At 41.0% G+C, this 25,043-nt stretch overlaps 2 protein-coding genes across 11 annotated transcripts in view; one reads left to right on the forward strand and one right to left on the reverse strand.

Moving 5' to 3' along the window:
• Nucleotides 1-22,005, forward strand: part of gulp1a (GULP PTB domain containing engulfment adaptor 1a) — a 95,610-nt gene extending 73,605 nt beyond the window's left edge. For 4 of the 9 annotated variants that reach the window (XM_010884408.2, XM_010884412.5, XM_010884409.4 and 1 more), the window contains exons 2-13: nt 1,709-1,790; nt 3,789-3,950; nt 12,035-12,096; nt 13,861-13,932; nt 15,698-15,796; nt 15,926-16,063; nt 16,348-16,464; nt 16,635-16,721; nt 16,870-17,097; nt 17,350-17,491; nt 18,709-18,803; nt 21,255-22,005. In XM_010884408.2, the coding sequence (XP_010882710.1) occupies nt 1,763-1,790; nt 3,789-3,950; nt 12,035-12,096; nt 13,861-13,932; nt 15,698-15,796; nt 15,926-16,063; nt 16,348-16,464; nt 16,635-16,721; nt 16,870-17,097; nt 17,350-17,491; nt 18,709-18,803; nt 21,255-21,326 (1,302 nt within the window). In that variant the 5' untranslated portion in view covers nt 1,709-1,762 and the 3' untranslated portion in view covers nt 21,327-22,005. Of the gene's footprint in view, nt 1-1,708; nt 1,791-3,788; nt 3,987-12,034; nt 12,097-13,860; nt 13,933-15,697; nt 15,797-15,925; nt 16,064-16,347; nt 16,465-16,634; nt 16,722-16,869; nt 17,098-17,349; nt 17,492-18,708; nt 18,804-20,383; nt 20,395-21,254 lie in introns of those variants that run through there. The other 5 variants (XM_034289179.1, XM_010884416.3, XM_010884413.3 and 2 more) reach the window with 5 other exon arrangements.
• Nucleotides 22,006-23,393: 1,388 nt separating this feature from the next.
• Nucleotides 23,394-25,043, reverse strand: part of col5a2a (collagen, type V, alpha 2a) — a 43,985-nt gene continuing 42,335 nt past the window's right edge. For both annotated transcript variants that reach the window (XM_010884407.5, XM_020041398.2), the window contains exon 53: nt 23,394-24,982. In XM_010884407.5, coding sequence (XP_010882709.1) covers nt 24,836-24,982 — 147 coding nt within the window. In that variant the 3' untranslated portion in view covers nt 23,394-24,835. The remainder of the gene's footprint in view (nt 24,983-25,043) is intronic.

Genomic DNA, 25,043 nt, shown 5'->3' on the forward strand with positions numbered 1-25,043 from the left:
GATTGTCTTTGTCTTTATATATAGTTATTTTCGTCTTGAAAACACATCATAAGCAATCTCAGGGATAGTAAACATAGGTGGCTGAAAGGTGGTCGTGGCCATCATGGTCCTTCTTTTGCCCCTATTAATGAGCGGCAAACAATGACAGGTCATTTTCATTTTAAAGTGTAATGACCACTAAATAATTGTTCTGGGTCCAGTCTTCTGGTCCTCTTTTTATCACGCTGCTGCCATGCAGTACAGTGTGGCGTTCCCTTTGTACAAACTATAAAAGGGACCTGTTTTATAGGGGATAGGTTCACAAACATTTACTTCCCCGGGGTACCTATGGTTGATTCTAATTGGCCATTACTCTGTGGGCGGAGCTGCTTGGTCTTATGCTCCACTGTACCATGGAACTGCCTCACACCTTCCCCCTCAGAACGGGCTCAGAGGTCCGCACGTATAGCCCGGGCACATCGGTGTTGGAGTGTCTGAAAACCGGCCTCATGGATGACACAGTAACAAAATCAATGACGAGGCAGCTCTACCAAGCTGCAGGTTACAATTCAGGTACTCAAGAGCCAACTTGATCAAGATGGCCTCTTTCTCCATGGTAGTGTAACAACGTTCCCGGTTCATGAGTTTCTTGCTGATGTACAGAATGGGTCGCTTGGCCTCACTCTTGCCTTGTGCCAGGACAGCTCCCAGGCACGTGCTGGAGGAGTCCATCTGCAATACAAATTTTTGGGTGAAGTCGGTACCCACATGAAGGGGTAAGAGCACCAAAACCTCCTGCAGGCTCTTGGACGCCCTGAGTTTCTTCTTGGGCTGGGTCTGTGGCCAGTCCCGTATAGCTTTCGTCTTGTCCCCTGGTCCCTGATCTTGCCGACTGTGTAGCCTAGGTACTACGCTTCACTCAACCCTAGCTGGTGCTTGTTCCGGCAAGTTGTGAGGCCGGCTGCCTCCTGCCTGGACAGCACGGCTTGCAATTGCCGATGACTTTCCACAACAACAGTCGCTAGGGATGACCACATCGTCTATGTAGGCATAAGTGACAGGGGATACACTCTCGACCGCTTTGTAGGGCTACCCTCCACTGAGCCTGCCAGTGTTCTGGGCACTGGCAGGATCACCCATACCCCAATGTTGAACTCCCTACCAGTTGGGGATTGGTTGTAGGAACTTTCCCGGGTTTTTTGTGCCTGACTGGTATGGGCCCGACTGGTGACCGTCAATCGCTCGTCAGGGTGACATGGTCAATATTGGATTGGAATGGGCATTGATGCGTTGGCATTGATTGCAATACCGGCCATTTAATCAAAGGGTAGATTCATTTTTACCTGGGGTCCCAATAATTCTAGAGGGTGTTGTTATTTGAGCAGAGTTAATGGGTTAAATGTTACATTGAAATGTAATAGCAGTGACAGATGTGTTGAGAACATGTTTTGTATGCTAACTCAGCCATGGAAAATCACTCTGCCAGCTTGTCTAGTTACGAAAAATAACGAAATGTTCTACTCCTCAACTCCGAAGCTAAGTGTCTTTAAGTCAAAGGTAAAGTTGCAGTAGGTCTCAGGTTATCATTGGTGTATATTCTTACTGACTGTGGTGGTTTCCTGAAGCGGAGGCTGACATCAAGCCGGCTCTTTCATCCATTTTTCCCAGGTTTGCTTTGTTAAAAGCCTGGGGTTTTAACGGATTCTAAAACATTATTTTTTCTCTGCAGGTGGAGTATTGGCAGATACACAGGAGGGCCCACAAAGACGCAAGGTTTTCCAGCATGAACCGGGCTTTTAACAGGAAAAAAGGTGAGCACTCAGCCACATTTTGGTTCTGCTCCCTGTCTTTAAGGCAGCTCAGAAGTGAACTAAGTTTCTCCACACGGTCCATCGGATCGTATCATGAATGAACATGTTCAGTTCTGATATCTTTGAGTTTAGTGGATTGAGTTTAATGAGTGACTTGTGCTTGTGCCAGTATCTTACATGGCCAGAGTAGAACTGAACACGTCTGATGTGATGGCTGCGGTTTTCCCACAACAGCTTGATGTATTTATGGCCATCTGTCATACCACTCCCTCCAGTCGCATGAATCATCATACCCGGAAAAGTCAAGACCCTCTGGACAGTTCTGGGGCCCAGGTGGCCCTGGATGTTCTAATGATATTTCAGCTTTATAATTTAACGCAACCCTGTCAGGAAACCGGTGAGGGGATAAAGACAGTAATCAGACTAGGCACATCTCCACACCTGGCTCGGATGAGACCAAATTGGAATACAGCTGGGCGTCAAAATGCTCTGCTATTAGTCAGTAGAAAATGGTGGGAGTTTTACGTTCTCGTGAATCTAAGTTGATATTTTGTTATATTTTCATCTAAGAGTCTGGTGGACATGTTTAGAGAGTCTGTTGAGAGAATGGGCATGACACACAAATTATGTCTCGCAGCTGACACAGAAAATGCTAAGTGGAGTATCCCCAAGACACAGTGGCTGTTTACCGTCCCCCGCCTCACGCTGATGGGCCCAAAAAAAATGCCTCCCTACATACACAGTCCAGTTCTGTGTTATTGTAGAGAACTACAGAGGCGCATGCAGCCATCTGGCATAAAGGGGGTGTTAAAGCTTTCAGCGCAGGACAAAGGTCCCTGCAAACCCTCCCTGAACACAACAGACATTTTACCCTGTAACAAACACAGAACACAGGACTGTTGGAGGCTGCTGCTTATTACCAGAGCATCGCTCGTTACTGATCAAGAATAGGTCTCGCTGAAATAATTGAAAGGGTATAACGGAGCATGTTGCTCAGAAGTTTCTTATCCAGTTAATGGTGTTGTTTTCCTTGTCTTGTAAGAGTGCAGAATCATTACTAGCTACTCGTGGATATGTTGAGGTGATACTGCAGTCTCCGCACGCGTTCATTTGTGGTGGTAAAAAAAAGCCTCCTGTGAAGTTAAGACTGAATGTTTTATCATAAATTATTCGATTCCTTATTCAACATTGTCATGGTGATTTATTTAATTATTTTGGTCTGTTTGGACCCATGCTGAACGTAATGTTCAACTGATTAATCTTGCTGTATCTATAAGGCATTAAAGAATGTCCATTCCATTGTGGATATCTTCCTTTCATATTTCCTCAACGAAGTAGGTTGTTGAATTGTCTGCTTGGTTAGAAACATTTCAATATATCCGTATCACTCTGTTATCAATTTCATGTTAAATTTGAATGGAGTAATGGATTTAAATACTCCTGTTATACCTATTGGGCATATGCGATTGTTGGAAATATACGCTTTGATTTTGTTTCAATAAAAGCCATTTCCACTTCTCAGATTAATTTACAATTATATGGACCTTGTGGTATAGTATAGATTTGAAAGTAGTGCATATCATTCGTCAAACACAAAGTAAATTACATAATTCATCATTGGATGTATGCATTTAACTTTTCAATCTACTTACCAAAATAAAATGGCTTGTGCCATATTGTTTAGTGTAAATACAGTATTAGAATTTGCCATCTCATCAATACACATTTGCGCCTTGCCTTTACCCTGATGAGGTGCTAACAGATAGAACATGAACCTATCAACCTGGAGCAACTGGCCGGGATGTGATTATTGTGAAGATTTAACTGAGACTTTGCAATGGGAATGTGTAAACTCTACTTGCGCAATTAACATTTTGTTTCCAAGTGAAATCGACTAACCTGTAATCACCAAGGCCCCATGGCACAGACACGCTTTTCTATCTAATGATAACAGAGAAATAATTGGGTGCAAATCTGTCTCCAACATTTTCTTTCCAGACTTGTGCATCCAATTACCACCCAGTGAAGGCATGGCTGCCTGTGATTCAGAGGTAATGGCATGCGCAGGGACGTCAGAGGAGACCAAGATGGCTGCATGTTCTGCGGTTGTGAAGCTTTTTTTCCCCCACTCACCAGAAGTTCTATGCTTATCAAACAGAGGTTCGTCATTGTGACGCTAGGACCATTCTGATACAGGTTTGTGTTGGTTAAGACGTGTTGGCCTTGAAGATTTATAGCCCCTTAATGTCTGTGCCATGCTGGGTTTTGTCGAGTCTGGAGGGTGATGCCATCAGAGGTTTTGATCATTTTTATCACCGATGTTTATTGACGATGCCCAGAGACGTGACTGGGAATGTTAAGAGGTGGAGAGGTGATATGAGATGAAGCTCTCTCTGAGGAAAATGTTTAAGGGGATCTGTAGGGGGGATATGAAGGACAATTGTCCAGATGTGTAACAGTGCTCAACCCAAGATTGCCTTTTTATTTTCAATATTTATACAGAGTCACGGGTGCACATTTGGTCCCATAGGGAAAAATACGACAAACTAACATAGAAAGTGAAAGAAAAGTGAAAGTGAAAGAAAACACACATAATATAACATGCTGAATTGACCTTTTGATCCTGATTCCAACACTTAATTGCCTATTATTTTACCGTGAGCAGGTAGTGTTACCACCCTGCTCCATAGGCTCTGTCACGAATCATGGATATCTTACCAGCTCACGGATTTGATTTGGCAATCTTTTGGTTTGGTTAATCCTGTATAACAGTTCATCTTTCTGCCGCCTGTAATAGTTAAGATGTTGTGTCTGTCCGCCAGTCTAACATCACAGGGGCGCATTTATGTGTCACACGGGCGTGTCATTATGTGTAGCCTGATTCCATTATTTTGTGCCAGCCGCACCTTGTTTCTTTTACTGTTTTCAGCAGTCTTGCAAACCAGGCTATATATGTGCTACTGCATTACCGGAGTGCATTACCGGAGTGGACCATATGTGGTCTTTTTACAGAGGTGGGGTGCCCGAACGAGACAGATGTCACTAAGACTAGATATCGAATCATTGCTGACGTGTTTGTTATACATCAGTTGAAAGAGGAATGCGCTGGTCATCACCTTTATCCACGCTGGCACTCAGAACCTTAGATATAGGCGCCTCTGTCCGGTGTCGTCAGTGGTGGTAGCCATGTCACATAGACAAGGGTCCATGACCAAGTGGTTTCAGCTACATGAAATGAATGAAATCAAAATGAATACTTCTTTTGGATTCAAAGTAGTTAAAGCAGTAAATAATTAAACAAAACTTTTTTTTTTCACATTTTATTTAAACCAATTCTGTAGAACCTACTTTTATGGACAATAACACAACGTTCTTTCATTGTTTTATCAAATCATTTTCCACTTTTATTTTAGGAATGCTACATAGGTCCTACAACTCCATATCAAATACAAAATGATCTATGCAAAATTCATCCTCAAGTAATTGTAAATGTACATTTTACACAAATTTAATTTAGTGCCTTGGACTTGTATGCATTAAACACTGTTTATTTCTGCTTCACTTCCTAAAAGCGTTAATTAACTGGGAAGGTGAGATTTTGTTATCATCATATTGATTTTATAGAGATGGACAGAATAAGAAACCAAGGAAATGTGAACGCAATTAAGATTTTGTACACTAGCATCAACACTAGAGTGGAATATGTCTGCTTTCAATGCCCACATATCTGTCATTTGGATATCAGCAGATAACCTCACTCATGTGGAAAATTAGATGCAGACGTTTAGAAGAGGTTTTAATTTCTCTTTACCGTGTTTGCAGCTCATATCCAGACAGAACCTGTAAAAAACAAAGTATGGGAGGTGATAAACTGCTTGGGCTGAGCTAAACTCATTTGACCAGCAGATGAATGAGGCAGCTTTGGAATTCCGCCCCTGCAAAAATACTACAGGAAGCTGGGCGTTGAGGAAAATATTGATGGCTATTTTATTGCTAGTGTTTTTGTGGGGATTAGTTAATTTATTGTAGGTGATTTAGGTTTAGGTCTGTAAAAGTAAAAATTTTTTGGGGTGGATTTTAGCTACCATTCATCTATAGGTATACTTCCCCATGTGGGCATGTATGAAAGAAGACCAGAGAAAAAGTCAAGAGGTGTTCCATACACAATGTTTGGGTCATTCGTTATACAGCTACTGTCTTTTGAAACACCGCTTTGCTCTTTGACAGGGAAGTGATTTATGAGCATCTCACTGGTATTGGTTCTCACAAAGGGCACTGCTTTAATGTCACTAATGAATGTACCGAGCCAATGACATTTCCATTTCCCTTCTAACGAACCATCCTGATCTCACAAGGATGTATTCTGTTACCTTTGTAGCATTGGTAGAATGGTTCGTACAAGGCTAATTTCCCCCAGCACTTGATGGGAACCACAGCTCACAAGGCTGCTTTGCTCAGCAAACGAACATGTGACACGATGAAGAGTTTGCAAAGCCAGCAATCTCATTGTCAGCTTGACTTGATCGAACACAAAGAAATGAACATTACCCTGCATTGAACAACCTTTTCAGAGCAATTGTGTTTCAATCACTGAGCTAAGGTTTCATGGTTTCATCCCTTTTTCTTGATTAATGAATTAATTGTTGTGCTGTTCTAGGTTGTGCTGTTTTCAGTTCCAGAAATACCCTTTTCCAAGGAAAGGGAAAGTATGTTACTGACAACTTTCCAAGTTCACCAGTTAATTCACTGCATTTTTGTGTCTTTCTAGGATTTTATTGAATCTATCACAATAAATCCTTTGGCCATTTTGGGTACTTCTTATTATCACCGAAGTCTGTAATTACCTTTGCCCTTCGTGTGGCCTCATCAGTTGTAAAATACATATGAAATAAAATCCATCCATCCATCCATCTATCTTATCCGGGGCCGGGTCGCGGGGGCAGCAGTCTAAGCAGGGATGCCCAGACTTCCCTCTCCCCAGACACTTCCTCTAGCTCTTCCGGGGGGACACCGAGGCGTTCCCAGGCCAGCCGGGAGACATAGTCCCTCCAGCGTGTCCTAGGTCTTCCCCGGGGTCTCTTCCCGGTGGGACGGGACCGGAACACCTTCCCAGGAAGGCGTTCCGGAGGCATCCGAAAAAGATGCCCAAGCCACCTCAGCTGACCCCTCTCAATGTGGAGGAGCAGCGGCTCTACTCTGAGCTCCTCCCGGGTGACCGAGCTTCTCACCCTATCTCTAAGGGATCGCCCGGCCACCCTGCGGAGAAAGCTCATTTTGGCCGCCTGTATCCGGGATCTTGTCCTTTCGGTCATGAAATAAAATGTGATTTAAAACTAAGACCATGTGATGAGATATAGCATTTAGTGTAAAATAATATTATAAACAATAACTTGTATTTTAGCTTAACTCAAGAAAGCTCTGAAACCAATATGTCTGGTGAAAGTGGTTTCTCTGAAACTAATGTTTAATTAGCAAACAATTGCTAAATGCAAATTGTAAAACGTCTATTTACGAATCAGTTGCCCACACCTAATTGCTGAAAATAAGCTTTTAAAGTGGAAGTCTGCTATTAATTTGAGTTACAAATATCAGTAGCAGCAAATATTTACACAGTAAGACAAAATAAGAAATAATTTATCAGAAGGGTACCTCTGGGGAAACAAATCGGTGACTCATCTGATCAGTGTTCACCGTACCTGAGCCATGCATGGAGACCACCAGAGATGGTTTTGGTAATGCGTGTTTAAACCAGGAGATCCCCGCTGACGATGCTGCCCCCTCAGGTGGAGGTTGCCCCTTTGCATTGTCCATGGGGCTTTACAGCCATTGGACAAGTAGTGGGAACAATGACATTTCCAGCTTGGCGCTGTGGAAGAACCCACCAAGACTGCCGTGTCTCCTGTGTGGCCAAATCTAACACTGTAATAAACAAATCCTGTTTGAATGTTTCTCTTGAGCAATATGGTCCATCTACAGTACCACGAAATCTACTGAGGTTATGGTTCATTTTCTGTAAATCGCTCAAATGATTAAAGGTGCAGTTAACTTTGGTACTATGCTTTTGAGTAATATTTTGGAAGCATGATACTGTAAGTAACCTTTTGGGGGATCATTGAATGCCGCTGCGTTTGTAAGTTTAGATCTGTGTGAGGTCGGTGCAACAGGAAACCCATAACTGTCTTCGGAAATGAAGGCCGAATTCTCAGCTTTGCTATTAATCTTTGGTGATTCTTGCTGGACTTAGTCTGTGCTAAGGAACGTGAGGACACAGGCAGTAACCGAGAGCAGCCCCCTTGTTTTATTGAATTTTGTTGGAACAGATGATTAGATGAGATCCATTGTTTTTCTTTAGCCTTAATGATTAACCATTTGTATCAGTTCACTCCATTTAATTAAGACTGATATCCGGAGGCTTTACATACATCTGGAGGTGTTTCTGTCTTTAGTCCTGCTCCTGGTTGATCCTGCAGACCTCTAAATGAGACAGATGGGAGATTTATTGGCCTCTGTTTTCCTGTACTGTATCATGGATGATGCATTTGCAAATGGAGGGTTGTAGTCCCAAATAACATTGTCTGGATTTGTAATTTGTGAATTTAACACCTGCGGTGAAAATTAGCTCAGGCAAGGTCCACCTAGAACTCTGGGAGACTTCTGATGACAAGGTTTCTTGTGTTTTGATGGACTAGTTTAGATGTACCGATTTTGATTACTTTCAGATACTTTGAAAAACGTTGTAATGTGTCCAGACTGCCATTGGGAAGAACAATATCATTTAAATTCAGGGGCCTATTGGTTGCAGGTCCGTGTCTTTAACCACTAAGCAATTTAACAGGTGTACCCTGTCACCCACCCTGTCAGTCACCCACCCTGTCAGTCACCCACCCTGTCAGTCACCCACCCTGTCAGTCACCCACCCTGTCAGTCACCCACCCACCCTGTCAGTCACCCACCCACCCAGTCAGTCACCCACCCACCCAGTCAGTCACCCACCCACCCAGTCAGTCACCCACCCACCCTGTCAGTCACCCACCCACCCTGTCAGTCACCCACCCTGTCAGTCACCCACCCTGTCAGTCACCCACCCTGTCACCCACCCACCCAGTCAGTCACCCACCCACCCAGTCAGTCACCCACCCACCCAGTCAGTCACCCACCCTGTCTGTCAGTCCCCCACCCTGTCTGTCAGTCCCCCACCCTGTCAGTCACCCAGTCCCTCACTCACCCAGTCAGTCACTCACCCAGTCACTGTCACCCAGTCAGTCACCCACCCACCCTGTCAGTCAGTCACCCTGTCAGTCAGTCACTCTGTCAGTCACCCACCCAGTCCCTCACCCACCCAGTCCCTCACCCACCCAGTCCCTCACCCACCCAGTCAGTCACCCAGTCAATGTCACTCACTCACTCAGTCACTCACTCACTCAGTCACTCACTCAGTCACTCACTCACTCAGTCACTCACTCAGTCACTCACTCAGTCACTCACTCAGTCAGTCATTCACTCAGTTACTCACTCACTGTCACCCACTCACTTTCACTCATTCACCCACTCACTGTCACCCACTCACTTTCACTCATTCACCCACTCACTTACTGTCACCCACTCACTTTCACACAGTGGCAGGTTCTTGTAGCTTGTCTTTTGATTTTAAAAACGAAAGTATTTTTTTCCAATTGAGATGAAAGTCAGATCTGACAGCCGGGCCATTGCATCCATATATATATATAGATTTGCATCTATCCTTAGCCCCACTCTGAGGGCATGGAGGGTCCTGACCGTTCCTCACTGTGTCATGGCATTGAGTTACCGTGAAGGAGCAGGACCTAATGCCAAGACTTGCATGTACAGGGCTGTACATAAGTTCTCCAATAAATGGTTAAACTCCTATGTGGTGTTTTCTGTCTGAAATGGCAGCGAATCAACTCTTTCAACGTAACCTGAATGATGTCACCAGGTCATACATCTGAGGTCGTCGTGACACACAAACTGACCTTCAGCCTGAACCCATCCCCGCTCTTGTCACCCAACAGCAGTCCATTCCTCCTGTTGATACGTTTCCTTCCGGTGCCAGTCAAATTCTTGGGCGACTTCACCGGCCGCCTTTTGCCTTTTCATATAAGGTGGGCACAGGAGGCGGAGCTGTCTCTATTAATCACAGCTGGCTGCTGACGCATAGAAAAACCGTCTGAGCTACTCCTGCCTTCGCCGCATTGACTCCTGGACCTGCCCCCATTCATCATAGTTAGAATTTACAGTTCTTTAGGGAGAGTGAGGGAGTGGTGGGGGGTGGTGCAGGGGGGAGATTGATCTCCTTCATTTGCTCTTTGGTGATAAGTAGTTTTGGGGATGGATAGAGTGAGTGCTGTGTCTCTGCTACGGGAGTAGGCAGCGGTGTTGTTCAGAAGCATTGTGGCTGTGGCTGCTAAATCAGAGCGCTGGTCATTCATAGGTACTGGACTGTATTCACGCCATGGGCTTGTTGAGAGAAGTTGTTTTTTAATGGCCAAGCCCTCACTGGTCTTGGGCTTGTCAAGGTCACTGTCAAGCATATTTTTTTGCGCTGCATTAAGACATTAATATGCTGCTGAAGTGGAAATAATGACTGTACGTGTGTCAGAAGTGGGTCTGTCCCTGATTGTGTAGTAATGACTGTCTATCACTGGTTTGGAAATTAAGACGTGCTAGATTTCCATGTTGTCAGTGACTGTAGTTTGGGTTCTATGTGGTTACGGCTTATAGCTAGACTTCCATGTGATCATTCTGTAGCTTGGGTTCTATGTGGTTACGGCTTATAGCTAGACTTCCATATGATCATTCTGTAGCTTGGGTTCTATGTGGTTACGGCTTATAGCTAGACTTCCATGTGATCATTCTGTAGCTTGGGTTCTATGTGGTCATGGCCTGTTGCAAGGTTTTTATCTGGTCACAGATAAAAACCTTGCAGTAGCTAGGCTTCCACCTGTTGCTTGGCTTCCACATGGTCAAGGCCTGTAGCTTGGCTTCCACGTGGTCACTGTCTGTAGCTTGGTCACTGTCTGTAGCTACTGTAGGGTTTCACCAGATGGAAAGATGTTTCATGCCAGAATAAGAAAATTTGCGTATAAATATTCACATTTTCCTGACAGTGTTGTCACCACCAAACGGACGTGTTTGCTGATTAAAAAGCAGTGTGATGACAAAATACTTAATCACTTACATTTTTATGTACCTAATACGTTTTCATGTATCATTGGCTGTTAAATAGCTGTGCCCACACATTCTCTAGGCTACAGCTCATGTCACCAGATTAAGACCCTCTATAATCATTGGAAAGGCGCATCAGTTTCATTCCTGTGCACTTTCACAACCCTGTGAAGTAACTTACATAACTTAAATCTGTAACCAAATAAGCTTTGTGCTTTTCAGAGTCTTAGTGGGAGGACATCAGAATGTAATCATCTGTTTACTTTGAAAGTTATTCTATAAATATTTGGTCATAAAGGCATGGCTGGATTAAGAAAGCTTTGCCCCCCAACTGTTAATTTTTAATTTATTTTTTAATAATAAAGCTGTAATCACTTTGGCATATTGTTATAGCTTAAATTTGAGCAGCGACATTTTCAGGCTACTGAATAGACTTTGCAGTGGCGCTGCAAGATGAAGAAGCCTAGTATACTGATCATTGGTGGCCAATCTGCTCATTATGAAAGAATACATTGCTGCTATTTGCTAATTGTGCCAATTTCTTATTTTCTACCGACAGTTTTGCCTTTTTTATTTTAATGAGTAGGCATTTGCATTCTAAACCGTGGCGTACATCACATCTGCCTTTTTTAAACACCTGATTTGCATTAGAACTGTTGTTTTCATTTACAATTTGAAATGTATTATTTCTTTAAAGTTTAGTCTTCAGTCAAAGAAATTAAAAGTTTATAGACTCATGAGACAGAGTTACTTGCTTGACTGCAAGGGCCCAGCTTCTATGAACTGGAGAAAATATCTTCTAAGCTTCATGAGCTTCAGAGACTGAGCCTCTGCTAATGAATAACCATCTTACATATTATAAAGAAATCCAATACCCTATTTAGCAATCATGCACAGCTATTTCCTAACACTTCTTAGATCCTCCTGGTTGATTTTCTTTTTAGAATTTCATAAACAGGAAATAAAGAACCTTAATTCGTACCTGTTTTAAAAGATGAATTGCTTAGAAACGTTAAGCACATGTGTCCCTTTTTTAAGTGATGTGTGCTTTCTCTTTTCAGATAAATCCTGGATGCATACGCCAGAAGCCCTGGCAAAGCATTACATTCCCTACAATGCCAAGGTACGCATTTTAAGAACTTTTTTCAGGCACTTGAGATCACATTCCTGTATAGTTTCTGCATACATTTACATCCGTGGGGATTGATACTCGTACATTTACGCCAGTGCGGATTGGTACTCAGCGTCAGCATCAAGCCAGTTGGGTAACAAAGCATATTTCCGGCATTTCTTTTATTGTTTTAGAAATGTTTTGTAGTCATTGGATGCCTCATTGTGACGGGCTCAGAATTTCCAAAATGTTATTCATACAAATCAACTACACATGCATACGTACATACATACATACATACGCGCACACGCACACATACATACATACATACATACATACATACATACATACATACATACATACATACATACATACATACATACATGCATACATGCATACATACATACATACACAGAGCTGAAAAACATGAAAAAGTCATGTTTACATGGGAATAGATTGTTTTCAGTTTTTACAATGGCTTTGTTAAAAAATAAAACTGGTTCAATTTAAAGCTGTTTAGTTTCCCCCAGACGAATGTTTCTGCTTCACTCTCCAGTCAAAGAGCAGGAATACAGACATGCAGCCTGGCAAAAACACGTCCTGACAGCCTAAGAAACACTTCAGTAGATTCTGAAAGGAATAACCGACTGTTACAAATCAACAGATTTGTTTAGTGTCCTGTGTCTTTTGTTATGCTGCACACACCTTAAAGGGAAACTCCAGGAAAGAAAGTGTCTCATCTTTCAAGAGGTTTGAAGCCGACCGCCTGTCAGTGTGCATCCAGGAGCTCCAGAGATGTCTTATTGAAGTAAAGCGAAAAGGAGGCTAAAGTAAAAATGTCCGGGCTGCCACATCTGCTGCAGCTGAAGACGGGAACATCACCAAACGAAGACGTGCCCAAAGGCAGTGGATAGGAAACCTGCACCGGCGCCAATGAACTTCACAAGGTGATGGATTGCCCAGGCTGAGCTCAGAGTGTGGAACCGCCTCCACTGTCCAGCAGGACAGAATGCACTGGTCAGAAACAAGACCCACTCCGCCTCATGTAAGCGCATCTGTCATTTGCCAAATCCACCTGCGGAAACTGTCAGCGCTTTACACCGTGTGTGTCCTTGAGTGCGGACAGCATTTGTCAAGGCGGGCGCGGAATGCTGACACCCCTCAGTTTCAGGCCCATCCGTCTTTGCGCTCCATTGAGATGAGTGTGAAGTGGCGTATTTCTGCCATTGTTGGCCCATCGCGAACCCCTGATGTGTTCCATATTGGAAATAAATCATGAAGGAAGTGGGTGCAGTGTCACACACTCTTCATACAGGGGGGGCTGCTCCGCTTCTCTGTACAACTTGTATATTTAAACTATTGTGATATAGTTCATTTTCTTATTTAAAAATAAACGTATGAAGAAAACTCCCTGTAACTATGTCATGTTGAAACGGTGGCCTGTTGCCATGGCATAGGATGCAGTGGCGGGGTTGGTGGGTGGGTGTCCATGCTCTCATAACCTCACCAGAGGAAGCCATATTGACGGTGCAACTGTTTCCATGGACAGATGGAGCTTCAGGCTAAAGGTCCTTTGCACCATCTGTCGGATAGCAGCAGTAGTGCAACTCTTTCCGGGAGGGAAAAAACATCACATACTCCAAAGCCTTTTTGTCTGTCTGACATGCTACAAGACACATGGCGTGGTGTTCATTGATACATTAGCTGTCTCATGGTGCTCTATTTGGTATAGCTGTATGCCTAAAGTCAAGCTTTTATATTCCCTTTATATTCTAGTTTCTTGGGAACACAGAGGTGGATCAACCGAAGGGCACAGAGATTGTTAAAGATGCAGTTAGAAAGCTAAAGGTAAGTTAGTTATGTAATTTGTTTCCTTGGCAACTTGAGTTTAGGTTGTATTGCAGAACTTTTTCCGTCTAATGAGGTTTGTGAGTATAAACAGTGTCCCCAGACCTGAACCTCATTGGACAGAAATATACACTGCAGGGTTAGCCCCTACATCCACTAGCACCAACCTAGACATTTAGGTCAGCCCGCTGTCTACATTTAATTAGTTGTTTACTGGCATCGGAATGTATCCGTACTGTTTATACTCAAACCAAAGCTAGCGTCCAAGTTATTTTATGGTTTTAAGGGTCTCCTCCCATACGGAAATCTAATATATGGCCATACTTATATTTTAAAATGCATGATCATATATGTTATTACATATTTAAATCTGACTTATATGAAAACGGCCAATTCACATGTATGTGAATTGGCCGTTTTCACATGTATATTTTCACATGTATGTACATGTGTTGATCAAACCAAATATGTTTACAACATATATGCTCATATAAGACATATAAATTACATACATATATTGCTATATATTACATTTCCGTATGAGCTGGTACGAAAATAAGATTTTACCCCCAGGCAATTACTATTCCTAGTCATCAAAATAACACAGCTACTTGTAGCGTACCTACATTTCGTAAATCTTTCGAACTATGGAGGTTCAGCCAGCTTTGCTACCATTGTACCCCTTTTTTCTTTTCATTGCATTTGGTTTCTCTGCTCTTTTCTTCTGCCAAAATTTCAGTTGGAAGCCCTTCATGGGGAACCTTGATTTCATCCCCTTCCACTCATTTTGTTACTTTAAGTTTTCAACACTTTTCTATAAGGGTGGTTAGTTATTGGGTCACAGTAGTTGAATCTTCAAAAGATATTTATTCAAAATCCTTTGTCAGTGCCATTTTTCTAATTTACTTTGGACACAATATTTCAATCAGTCTGGCCCTTACCCGTTTAAATAATTTTTATGTTAACATGCATATTACTTTTTTTGCCAGACCGCATAAGCAGAGCCAGCCTAGACAAGCCAATGTCTCTTGTGAGTGAATGAGTGAATGATGAGTGACTGAATGCCTGACTGACAACCCTTTGTTAAATAGCGTAGTGGTTAGAGAAGCGGACTACTGAGCAACAAATCCCGCGTTCGACTCCTGTTACAGTCAAAATTAATTATGCATTAGGATTTGTTCACCATAGACAAAGAAAAACGATGGCTACACAATTGTATTTTACTGTTATAATGTGACTATTTCTGGTGGATTTTCGAATTATGCATTAGAATTTGTTCAGCATGGACAAAAGCTTTGCTGGCTACACGATTCTCTCGTCTTTTCACTTGATGCCAAAGTCAGTTATCGTCGCCTATATTGATAGTTATTGTATCAATGTCATTCACGAATGGCTAATAAGCTCTTAAAACAGCCAGTGGCAAAAGCCATACAGGTAATATATGCTATTTGTGGTGGAGGTGAACTTAATAAGAAACATAAGTTTAACACAATGCTTAATGGTTTCTAGCGAAAGATTCAAACTTGGCGTGATGTCAATGCGTGACAAGATGATCTAATGTTGAAATGCTGTCGAATCTGGGGTGGGCAACTACGTTCTTTACTTTCAACAGCGGGCTGGCTGAACTAGGCTTGCCTGGTTCCTTTTCTGGTTTAACAATGGGCTGACTGAAAGCTACAGAATGTGTTAGGTTAAGTTTGATTACCATTTCATTATTCTGTAGCTTGGATAAGTGACAATTTTATATTTGTATTTACCCCTCCAGTTTCAAAGGCATATCAAGAAATCAGAAGGACAGAAGACCCCGAAAGTGGAATTGCAAATCTCCATTTATGGCGTAAAGATCTTGGATCCCAAGACAAAAGTGAGTCTACTGATCACGGCATGTCTTTGAAGTAAACAATACTTGATTTTATACACAATATAGAAGCAGTAATTGGAGTTGTTACCAAGGTGCTGTTGTAATAAAATGAAATGTTTGTTTTGTTTTCAGGATGTTCAGTACAACTGCCAGTTGCATAGGATATCCTTCTGTGCCGATGACAAGACCGATAAAAGGATATTTACCTTCATCTGCAAAGACTCTGAGTCAAACAAACACCTCTGCTACGTGTTTGACAGTGAGAAATGTGTAAGGAAAACAAACATTGAGAATTGTGTTGATCCTGATTTAGGGTGGCATAATGGTGGTAACTTTCTCAAAATTCCCTTTGTTTTTAAAATCCCGGTTGAAGTTTCCCGTGAAGTAAATGGACAGGCAGCTGAAATTGTCTGGAGTAACAGAAGAATGTTGCGAAAGTTACTGGATTTTTTAAACTCTATCCAAGTAAACACACATCTTGCCTATCCAGTTCAAAGGAGGTGTAAAATGCAGTGTTTTGTAGAAAATTCACAGAGGATGCTATTGTCTTCTAGGCTGAGGAGATAACACTCACTATTGGCCAAGCATTCGACTTAGCCTACAAGAAGTTCCTCGAGTCCGGTGGCAAAGACGTTGAAACCCGGAAACAGATAGGAACCTTACAGAAAAGAGTAAGACTGGTTGAACAAGTGCTATGGAATTACTCCCTCATGTGGGATAGGGATTGGACATAAGGGAGCTCCACCTACATACATCAATGATATTCACAAAAGCACATTATTTCTTTATTCAAATATAGGAAGAGTTTTGTAATATATATATATGTTTTTGTTTATTGCAGATTCAAGAACTGGAAACTGAAAATTCGGAGCTAAAGAAGCAGCTTTCGGATCTTGAGGAGCAATTGATGATTGCTCCTGTACCACCAGTAAGAACTGCATGGACATCCCAGCCAGGGTCTAGTCTTCCCCTAAGTAACCCATAAGGCCCCCAGTAAGATGTCTGTCATGCTGTGTGTGAACTAACTAGCGAGTTGTAGCCTTCTTCTAAATCGTTTGCGTGCAATCTTTTCACAGCTGCTGCACATAAACTCTACTAACGAGGCCTACATGCTCTCCAGGCCCTCCTCGCTCTTCTGGTGTCACAATCTGACGTCTTTCTCATGTCTCGAGATCTCCTCGGTTACACTCACCCCTATGAGCTCGCCAGAGTCCAACCTCTCTGCAGGGCTACTAACCCCTCCTCCGGCTAAACCCGCTCTCCTTCCAAAGCCCACAAATGGACGCAGCATCCCGCGGCCTCGTGTACCGTCTCCTTCTTTTCTGATTACGAATGCTTGTTTTGTCTGTTCTTGAGTAGACAAGGAAGATGTGCAAAATGCACTTATAAATATTTGAAGAGATGTAAAGACTAATCTGAATTACTTCATTGCATCGATCTTTATGTTGGAACGGCAATCTGACTTCAAATGCATTTTCATATTGACATCTAGGTCACAATATTGCCCATGGCATAAGGGAGTCAATGGAATGATCTAATAACCTTTACACTCACAGGCTGGCAGCATCTCCTTAAAACCCCAGATGTCCACAGATGTTTTTGACATGGTTCCTTTCTCTACTGTGACACCCCTGGTGCCAATACCAGCAAGCAACGGCACACCCCCTCTACACTCTACCACATCTCCTTCAGACATGAGTACGTACCCTGCTCTGGTTACCGTTACGGTAGAAGGGTGGTTGTGCGATTGCATTTGTGATTTAAAGTGGAACTGACAGGTGGTCATCTTTGTGCTTCGAAAGAGCGCCTAAAGACACTACAAAACCAACCTTAGAATAGATTTTGAAATTAGGTTATATTTTATCAAAGTAATTCCATGACAAAGACATTGTTGGCAGAACAGATTGATGCAGTTACATGCATGGTACATATAATTCATCAAATGCTTTACTTTTCTACTGGCGGGAGGTTTTGAATGGATTGTAGATCTCTTAGTTAAAAAAGTGTACAGTGTTCAGTACTTATAATACATTTACGTAATCATCAGAGAACTTAGTTTTGTATGTGTAAATATATACAACAATATTTTGTTGTCTATACACATCTGCTGAATAGTGTTTCTAACACAGCAGATGTTTGGGACCTAAAGTGAGCATGCCAACATAAATAATTAACAATATGAGCAAAATGGAATTAGTGATAATGTTGTTCCCTTGTAAAAATTCTATATTAATAATAATAATAATAAATAATTCCAGATAACATTTTGTCAACCAAAGAAAATTCACCATCTGGTTCAGTTTGGGTCCTAAGTCCCAACCATCTGAACACAAATGCTCTACATTGGTTCAAACATTCTTTGAAAGTTTGAAAGGTGAATATAAACATGTGTGCTCATTTGTTAGGAAAATGTAAAAATATAAATAAGAAGTAATGTTATTCTTCGGGGGTGTACATTAACATATTGCATTACATTGCTAAAATTCAGTCAGTTCTACAAACCCGTTTCCAAAAAAGTCGGGGCGCTGAGTAAAGGACTGGATTCAAACTCCCATCGAAAATCTAAGTAAACAATTGAAATCACAGGCTGTTCCAAATTTCATCATGGCAACTTATAATGGCCCCCATGTGCCTGTATGCACTCCTGACAACATCTGCATTCCCCATTTCATTCTGTTTTTCTTTACATCTTACACAGTGTGACAGCTTTTTTTTTTAAATGGGGTTGTACTTGACATGAATGCCATTGATTGGATGTAACCCGATCCACAGGTTTGGTCCTATAGACAGAAGGCAAATAACTCTCCTCAAAAGTGTTTATGAACTCAATAAATGAGGGTTTCCAATGTACTGTGTGTCCATATAGTCACTCCTACTTTTTCTGCATCTCATACTGTGTTCTGTCTTTCTCACAGGTAAAGACCTGTTTGGTGCGGAACCTTTTGATCCATTCACCTGTGGCCAAGCCGACTTCTCCCCGGATATCCAGTCCAAGCTGGATGAGATGCAGGTGACCGTATGTCTGTAAATGAACATAAGGCCTGTTTAGTGGGCCCATAAGAGCAGCGGTGAACCCTAGCATTATTTCGGTTTCAGAGTAGGTCCGTCCCCCCGGTAAGGTGAGGCGCTCCCGACCATCTTATTTTTGTTTATATTTTAAAATGTCAATAAACCGGAAATTATTTAACCCTTATCTTTGTTCGTTATGGTTCAGTTTTGGCTCTTGATTGATTCATTTGTTTGTTTCCTGACTGTGATTGTCATTTTGGTGGCTAGGTGGCCTGGTGGTTAGGGCATCTGACTAGTGTCTGGAAAGTGCCTAGTTCCAATCTCACGACTGCCAAAGTGAAATGTGTGTCCTTTTTGAAATGTGTGTCCTTTTTGAAATGTGTGTCCTTTTTGAAGTGTGTGTCCTTTTTGAAATGTGTGTCCTTTTTGAAAGGTCTGTCCTTTTTGAAAGGTCTGTCCTTTTTGAAAGGTCTGTCCTTTTTGAGCAAGTCAATTGTAATAGCTCTTCCTCCAGTTACATTCCCCTAAGGTCATCGCTGTAAATAAAAATGTGTTCCTAATCGACTTTATGGGTAAAATTGGGTAAAAGTGGCCATATGCTGATTTTCTTTGCCTAACATTGTAATTGTTTCTTTAATGACATTAAAATGTATATCGCCGTCAGTCAGCAGCAAAACAGTCATTTAAATAGTATTGCCCAAAATGCACTTAATCAAAATGGATTTTTAATAAATGTTTTCTATATTCAATCCAATCCACATTTGCATCTCATACAAGTTATCTCTATGAGATAAATTATTTTGTACACGGTATGGTATTTAATGGATTATCATTATTATATATTTTGTACTTAGTTATTTGTTTCTGAAAACTTACCAATTATCCTCTGTCACTCATTGATAACAGATGCAAAACAATCATTGATGTCACACCATTATTTCAAAACAACACCTGTTCATGTTTGCATTATGGATGCAAGAATCATGTGTTTCTCCTTTATTGGAGAGGCATGTTGGCCTTGCACACATTTCTTTTTTGAGCCGTGTGAATAGATACTACATGGCTGTTATCATTGTTGGAGCATAGCTTATCTGTAATTACAAGTAGTATTTCAGTGCTCACGTCTTAAAAAACAAATGGGAATCAACACTGGGTTGGCAGAGTAAATTATTTATTTAATTGGAATTAAACTTTGTAGACCTGCATGGCATCCATCTGTACATAACCGTCTGCATAACCCCTCTGTCTGTGGGCATTGTGCTCCTTTGATGCATCATGTTGCGCAGTTTGGCCGTTGATGGTATTCTCTAGTAGTTCCAGTAGGAGGCAATAATGTGCTAGCAGGTTACTAAGGCCGTTTCTCAACTGCTATTCCTCCCATCCCAGTCTCCTTCCCATAACCCATTGGATGTGGAAAGCCAGAGTTCCCTCCCGTCTGACTTTCTTCTCCAATGGTTGTTCAGTATTGGAGGCAAGCGGACCTCCACGTGACCTGTTCTCCTTCTTTCTTGTCCTTGCTGTCGTTAAGTCTGTGTGTGTTAACAATATCTTATCATCTTTTCTTTTCCCCTACTGCTGCAGCGTCAGAGATGGTTGGTACCTTCACTTTGACCCATAAGAGTTCATGTATGGTGATGGTGACTTGGACTGTGTCATGGTGAATTATTTTGCATGTGTTCAGTTTGAGTACTCTGTACAGAACCTGACCAAGCATACCCAGCAGGTCTTTTCACAAACTTCCATGTTGCTCTAGACATAATTTGAATGGAGTTACATTTGCCTTTGCATTGTATTTCAAAAATAACATTAACCTGGTTTTAACTTCACGAAGATTAATTTGAGTTAAAAAAAAAAAACATCTGGTTACAGAAACATTTCTTTTCTCAGTCAGACTATTTGATTTTATCTTTTACGTCAACAACAAAAGAAGAGGATATTAATAAATATAATCTGATCTAATACTGTGTTGGGTGCACTTGGCTGTCATCTTTATCTATAATTTATTAACAGAAAATGGGTTTTCGCTTGTCAATCAGGTTCATCATGTTTGTATTACTTTTTGTCTGGAAAATGATGGGATCATGTGAGGTCGGATTATTTTTAAAGACCTGCAGTTATTATTGTCTACATCCATAGGACAGACGCTTTATGGTTCATATATGAAGTTTGTTTGTTTTTCAACCAAAGCCCCCCTGAGCTCTAATTTCTAATACTACCGCTGAGAAGAACTCAGCATTGTATATTTCATATCCCTTAGTTATTACAAGGATTCATGCTATTTCCGACCATGCAAGAATAAATAAAAAAACACCTGAGACTCTTCTAGGTGTTCTGCATTTCCCTCTTGCGTGCAGTAGATAAACTATACTAGTGATTATACCAACTGCCGTGCCGCATTTCATGTCTTTCCTCCCTCATTGACATGGGATAAAATCTGGCGCTTGTTTTACAGGAGGGGTTCAATATGGGACTAACGTTGGAGGGGGCCGTCTTTTCTCTGGACCCCCTAGACGGTCGCTGCTGATGCCAAGAAGGACACGTCTCTCAACTCATTTGTAATAAAAGTGCCAAATTGGGTCCGCAGTCAAGATGTCAATGTTGTTGTTGTCTTGAGGTTTATATGTATTTGCATATGAACTTGGGTTTTAGACTATTATATAAAGGTATATTCACATCTCGAATAGAAAGCACTATTTTTGTAACAACTCAAATGGGAAGGAATTGTTTTGAGAGCCCTTGCTTGTACATGCGATGAAGGCTGTTAATAGTATGTTCAAGGGCACATTACGTGGCAACATTTTGGTACGTCTTATGTGTAGAATACAGTAACATTGTTACCACGTTCGTGTTTGTCAGACGTTACTTTAGCATCAATTTACAAGACACCTAAATGGTAGCATCTCTTGTATTAACACTCATCAAGCTGTAAGCTTGCCTTTACATCAACTTTTTTTTTCATGTATCTTTAGTTGACTGTAATTGATATATTTCTTGTCATTGTGACCTGACATTAGTTTTATTGGTTTTATAAGCATTTACCATATCGGTGTGTATTGCAATTTATTTTACTTTCTTATGAAATATGTCAGTATTTTCTTGCACCAGAAAGCACTTTTGAAAACCTCTGTCTATATCCACTTGTACTTTAAGTTTGTATGCAATATGACTTTGCTGTTACAGTTATTAAAGAAAGTTTTACTCCATTCGTTATCGAAATGATATCATTCATGCAAGGTTTGGAACTGCCATGTTTTTAAAATCCCTATGGTGCCGAGTGATTCTGTTAACCACATTTCGGTTATTGTCACACTTTTCCAAAGGCTATTACCAAAGTAATTTTTGGCAACATTATACATTCACAATTAAATTGTATCCACGGTGAAGAACCCACTGCATACTTCATAGTTTTTGGTGCTGGCCCCACAACCCTTGTATTGTAAGCTCTGTGCTCTACCGAGTGACCTGCTTGAGACATTTTTATATAACTAAGTTGTTTTTAGTGTAATTACACATTACCTCACAGGTATAAGAAAATAGCAGCTTAAAAAGGGAAAATAATGTAAGTTATAGGGTTATAACTTCGGAATGTTCCATGAGTCAGTGGTACCCTATCAGAACCCAAAATATTAGCTTGTTTTACTTTTATAGTAAAATCATTATAATGACAATGTATTGCCTCAAAACACTAATTTGATGTAATTGATGGTCTCTGCGTCAATTGCTTGGCCTTTACATTTCCGAGTTTTTGCGTTTTATCCCGCCCCATCCCTCTGTGGATTACCTCGGCTGGCCGCTTGGTTATTCCTTGAATGGCAAGTTTCCACAGTAGTACCGTGTTGGTAGTTGTACTGGGGGGTTGGAACAATGCTTCTCCACTGAGGATGGACAGTCGATGGACATCAAGAGAAAACAAGTCAATGGGGATTGTTTGTTTAGCTTCTCAGTCGATGTTTATATTCACTCAATAGAATGAAAACCCCTTTTGAGTCGTGAACCCTCTAGAGTTTTAATGGCCATACCCAGGCCATACACTTTAGGAAATGTTTTCCCAGTTGGTGTTCCCTCAGCCACAGGACGTAATCATGTTGCTGATGTATAAGGTAGTTACGCACGCTTGATTTCACAGCGCTGTACAGAAGAAGCAAGAGGGTTAAAATGCATAATCAAAGACACTTTGAAATGAAAACAGGCAGAACAAAATAATTCCATAATTTATTACAGTGGAGAAAACTGACCTGGATCCAGGATTGACTGGACTATCTTATTGATCTAGCTCTGAGATCTGACCTACAGCACAACCACCAGAATATTTACAGTTAAGAAAAATGTAATAAATACTATCTATGGAAAGTTCCCCTAAAAACAAAGCAATCTGTGTATTGATTAAGAAAACTAATGAACATTAACTAATGAAACATTAAGCAACAACACAATTGACATAATACATTTGCATAAACAAAACTACATTTCAACCCTGTCAACTATGACTATGTCAACAATTACTTCATGGAAACATTGTTTAGTAGATGCAGAAATGTTCAGCTTTTTGTAAAAATTAGAATGGTCACTAATTAATATGACAAAAAAGAGCTTTGGGGATAGACAAGCATATTTTTTAATTTGTTGCATAGCAAAAATACATGAAGCAAATCTTTTTTTTTAAGGTAATCTTGTTCAATGTCTCAAGCTGTGTTTATAAAGGATAACTAAGAGAAAGTGACTTTAAAAGCTTACCGACATGCAGATTAAAAACAACACAGTAGTAGTGTTAAAATGATCCAGAGCTAAAAAACAAAAAAAACTAATAGCTTTAAAATGATCATGAACTGCAAATAAAACACAAAGTGTTATATTGACCATGACTTATTAAAGACAAAAGCAGTTATCTTAAAAGACAAACACCACACCGTTCACAAGACACGCCATTCCAACTCTCCATCTTTATTGGTACCCCCTGCCTTGTACCACTGCTGGCAGAGAAGCACATGATTACAAACAGATAGCACCAAACCTGTGGATCGGGTTGCATGCCATCCAATGGCATCCATGTTTGTGGAAACGAGGTAGCTAAAACTGAGGAATTGACCGTCTGGTTGGATCTTTAATTTTGATTGAACTGAGTCAGGGTAACTTGGATACAGAAATCAGTTGTATCAAGCTCACTCAGTTCCGAAAGAAAAAACAATGTGTACTTGTTAAAGCATTTCGCTGGATTCATTTCCTCAATAGCACCATTCAATTTACATTTTACATGGAAAACAGTTTGTAAAAAGACATTTAGCATGATGAAAAACATTAGGCAATCTAATAATGTTGGAATAAACTGCTATATTTTTGTAGAATAGTGGGTAAAACTATAAAGTTGCTGTAATTACTATGCAAACATTAGTTGGAGAATAAGTCTATGCAATTGGAACAAGGAATGCATAATTACACATTCACTTAATGTTAATCAAAGTGTGTTACTGCAGGTTATTATACATAATTTTTGTTCCACTCTAACTAAAGTTTGGTTATAACACTTTGAAAGCCGCCATTTTGATAATTCTGACCTATTTACATAGTACTTAGGGCAACTTAATTAAAAGTGTAACCAAATTGTATTTCCACAAACAGCAGTTAATGACTACACATTTTTTCTAAAGTATTCATGTTAACGTCTTTTGGCAGCTTTTAAAAAATAATAATCTTTGTTCCAAAACAAACAAATATTGTGTCAATGTACTGGGGTTTTGGTACCATAGTATTCTACATATAAACACAGATAAAAGACAACATACTCTTAGGTATAATGCACTCAACCTTCCTAAATGTTGCTCTTTATTTCACCCAAACATTCATCTAGTGTTCACTGGGCACAACGTATCAGCTTTGACGGGAATGGCTGGAAGGACACAATAAATATCATGCCACAGGGCGATTGTTATCCGCAGTACTTATATGTACACAAGGCTGATCTCCTCAGCTGTCAGTCCGAGAGTCTCAGGATTCTCTTCAGTACCTCCCTGTTGTTGCTGTTGTCACTGTTGGAATTTATAGGAAGCATACTGGCCCGATATCGATACCAAACTCCTGGTCTGACCCCCCAATGTCCACAGGGGCCATATCCATGATGGGAAGTCTGGCAGTTTTCTGTGTCCGGTACTCAAACACCGTCTTGCCCCACTTGCCATTGGATTTCTGTAAGGAGGAAAAGCAGAATGGTCCTGTCAAGATCTCTGGCAAGATTCCAGCATGGATC

Source organism: Esox lucius, chromosome 20, assembly GCF_011004845.1.
Source record: "Esox lucius isolate fEsoLuc1 chromosome 20, fEsoLuc1.pri, whole genome shotgun sequence".
NCBI classification, from domain to species: domain Eukaryota; kingdom Metazoa; phylum Chordata; class Actinopteri; order Esociformes; family Esocidae; genus Esox; species Esox lucius.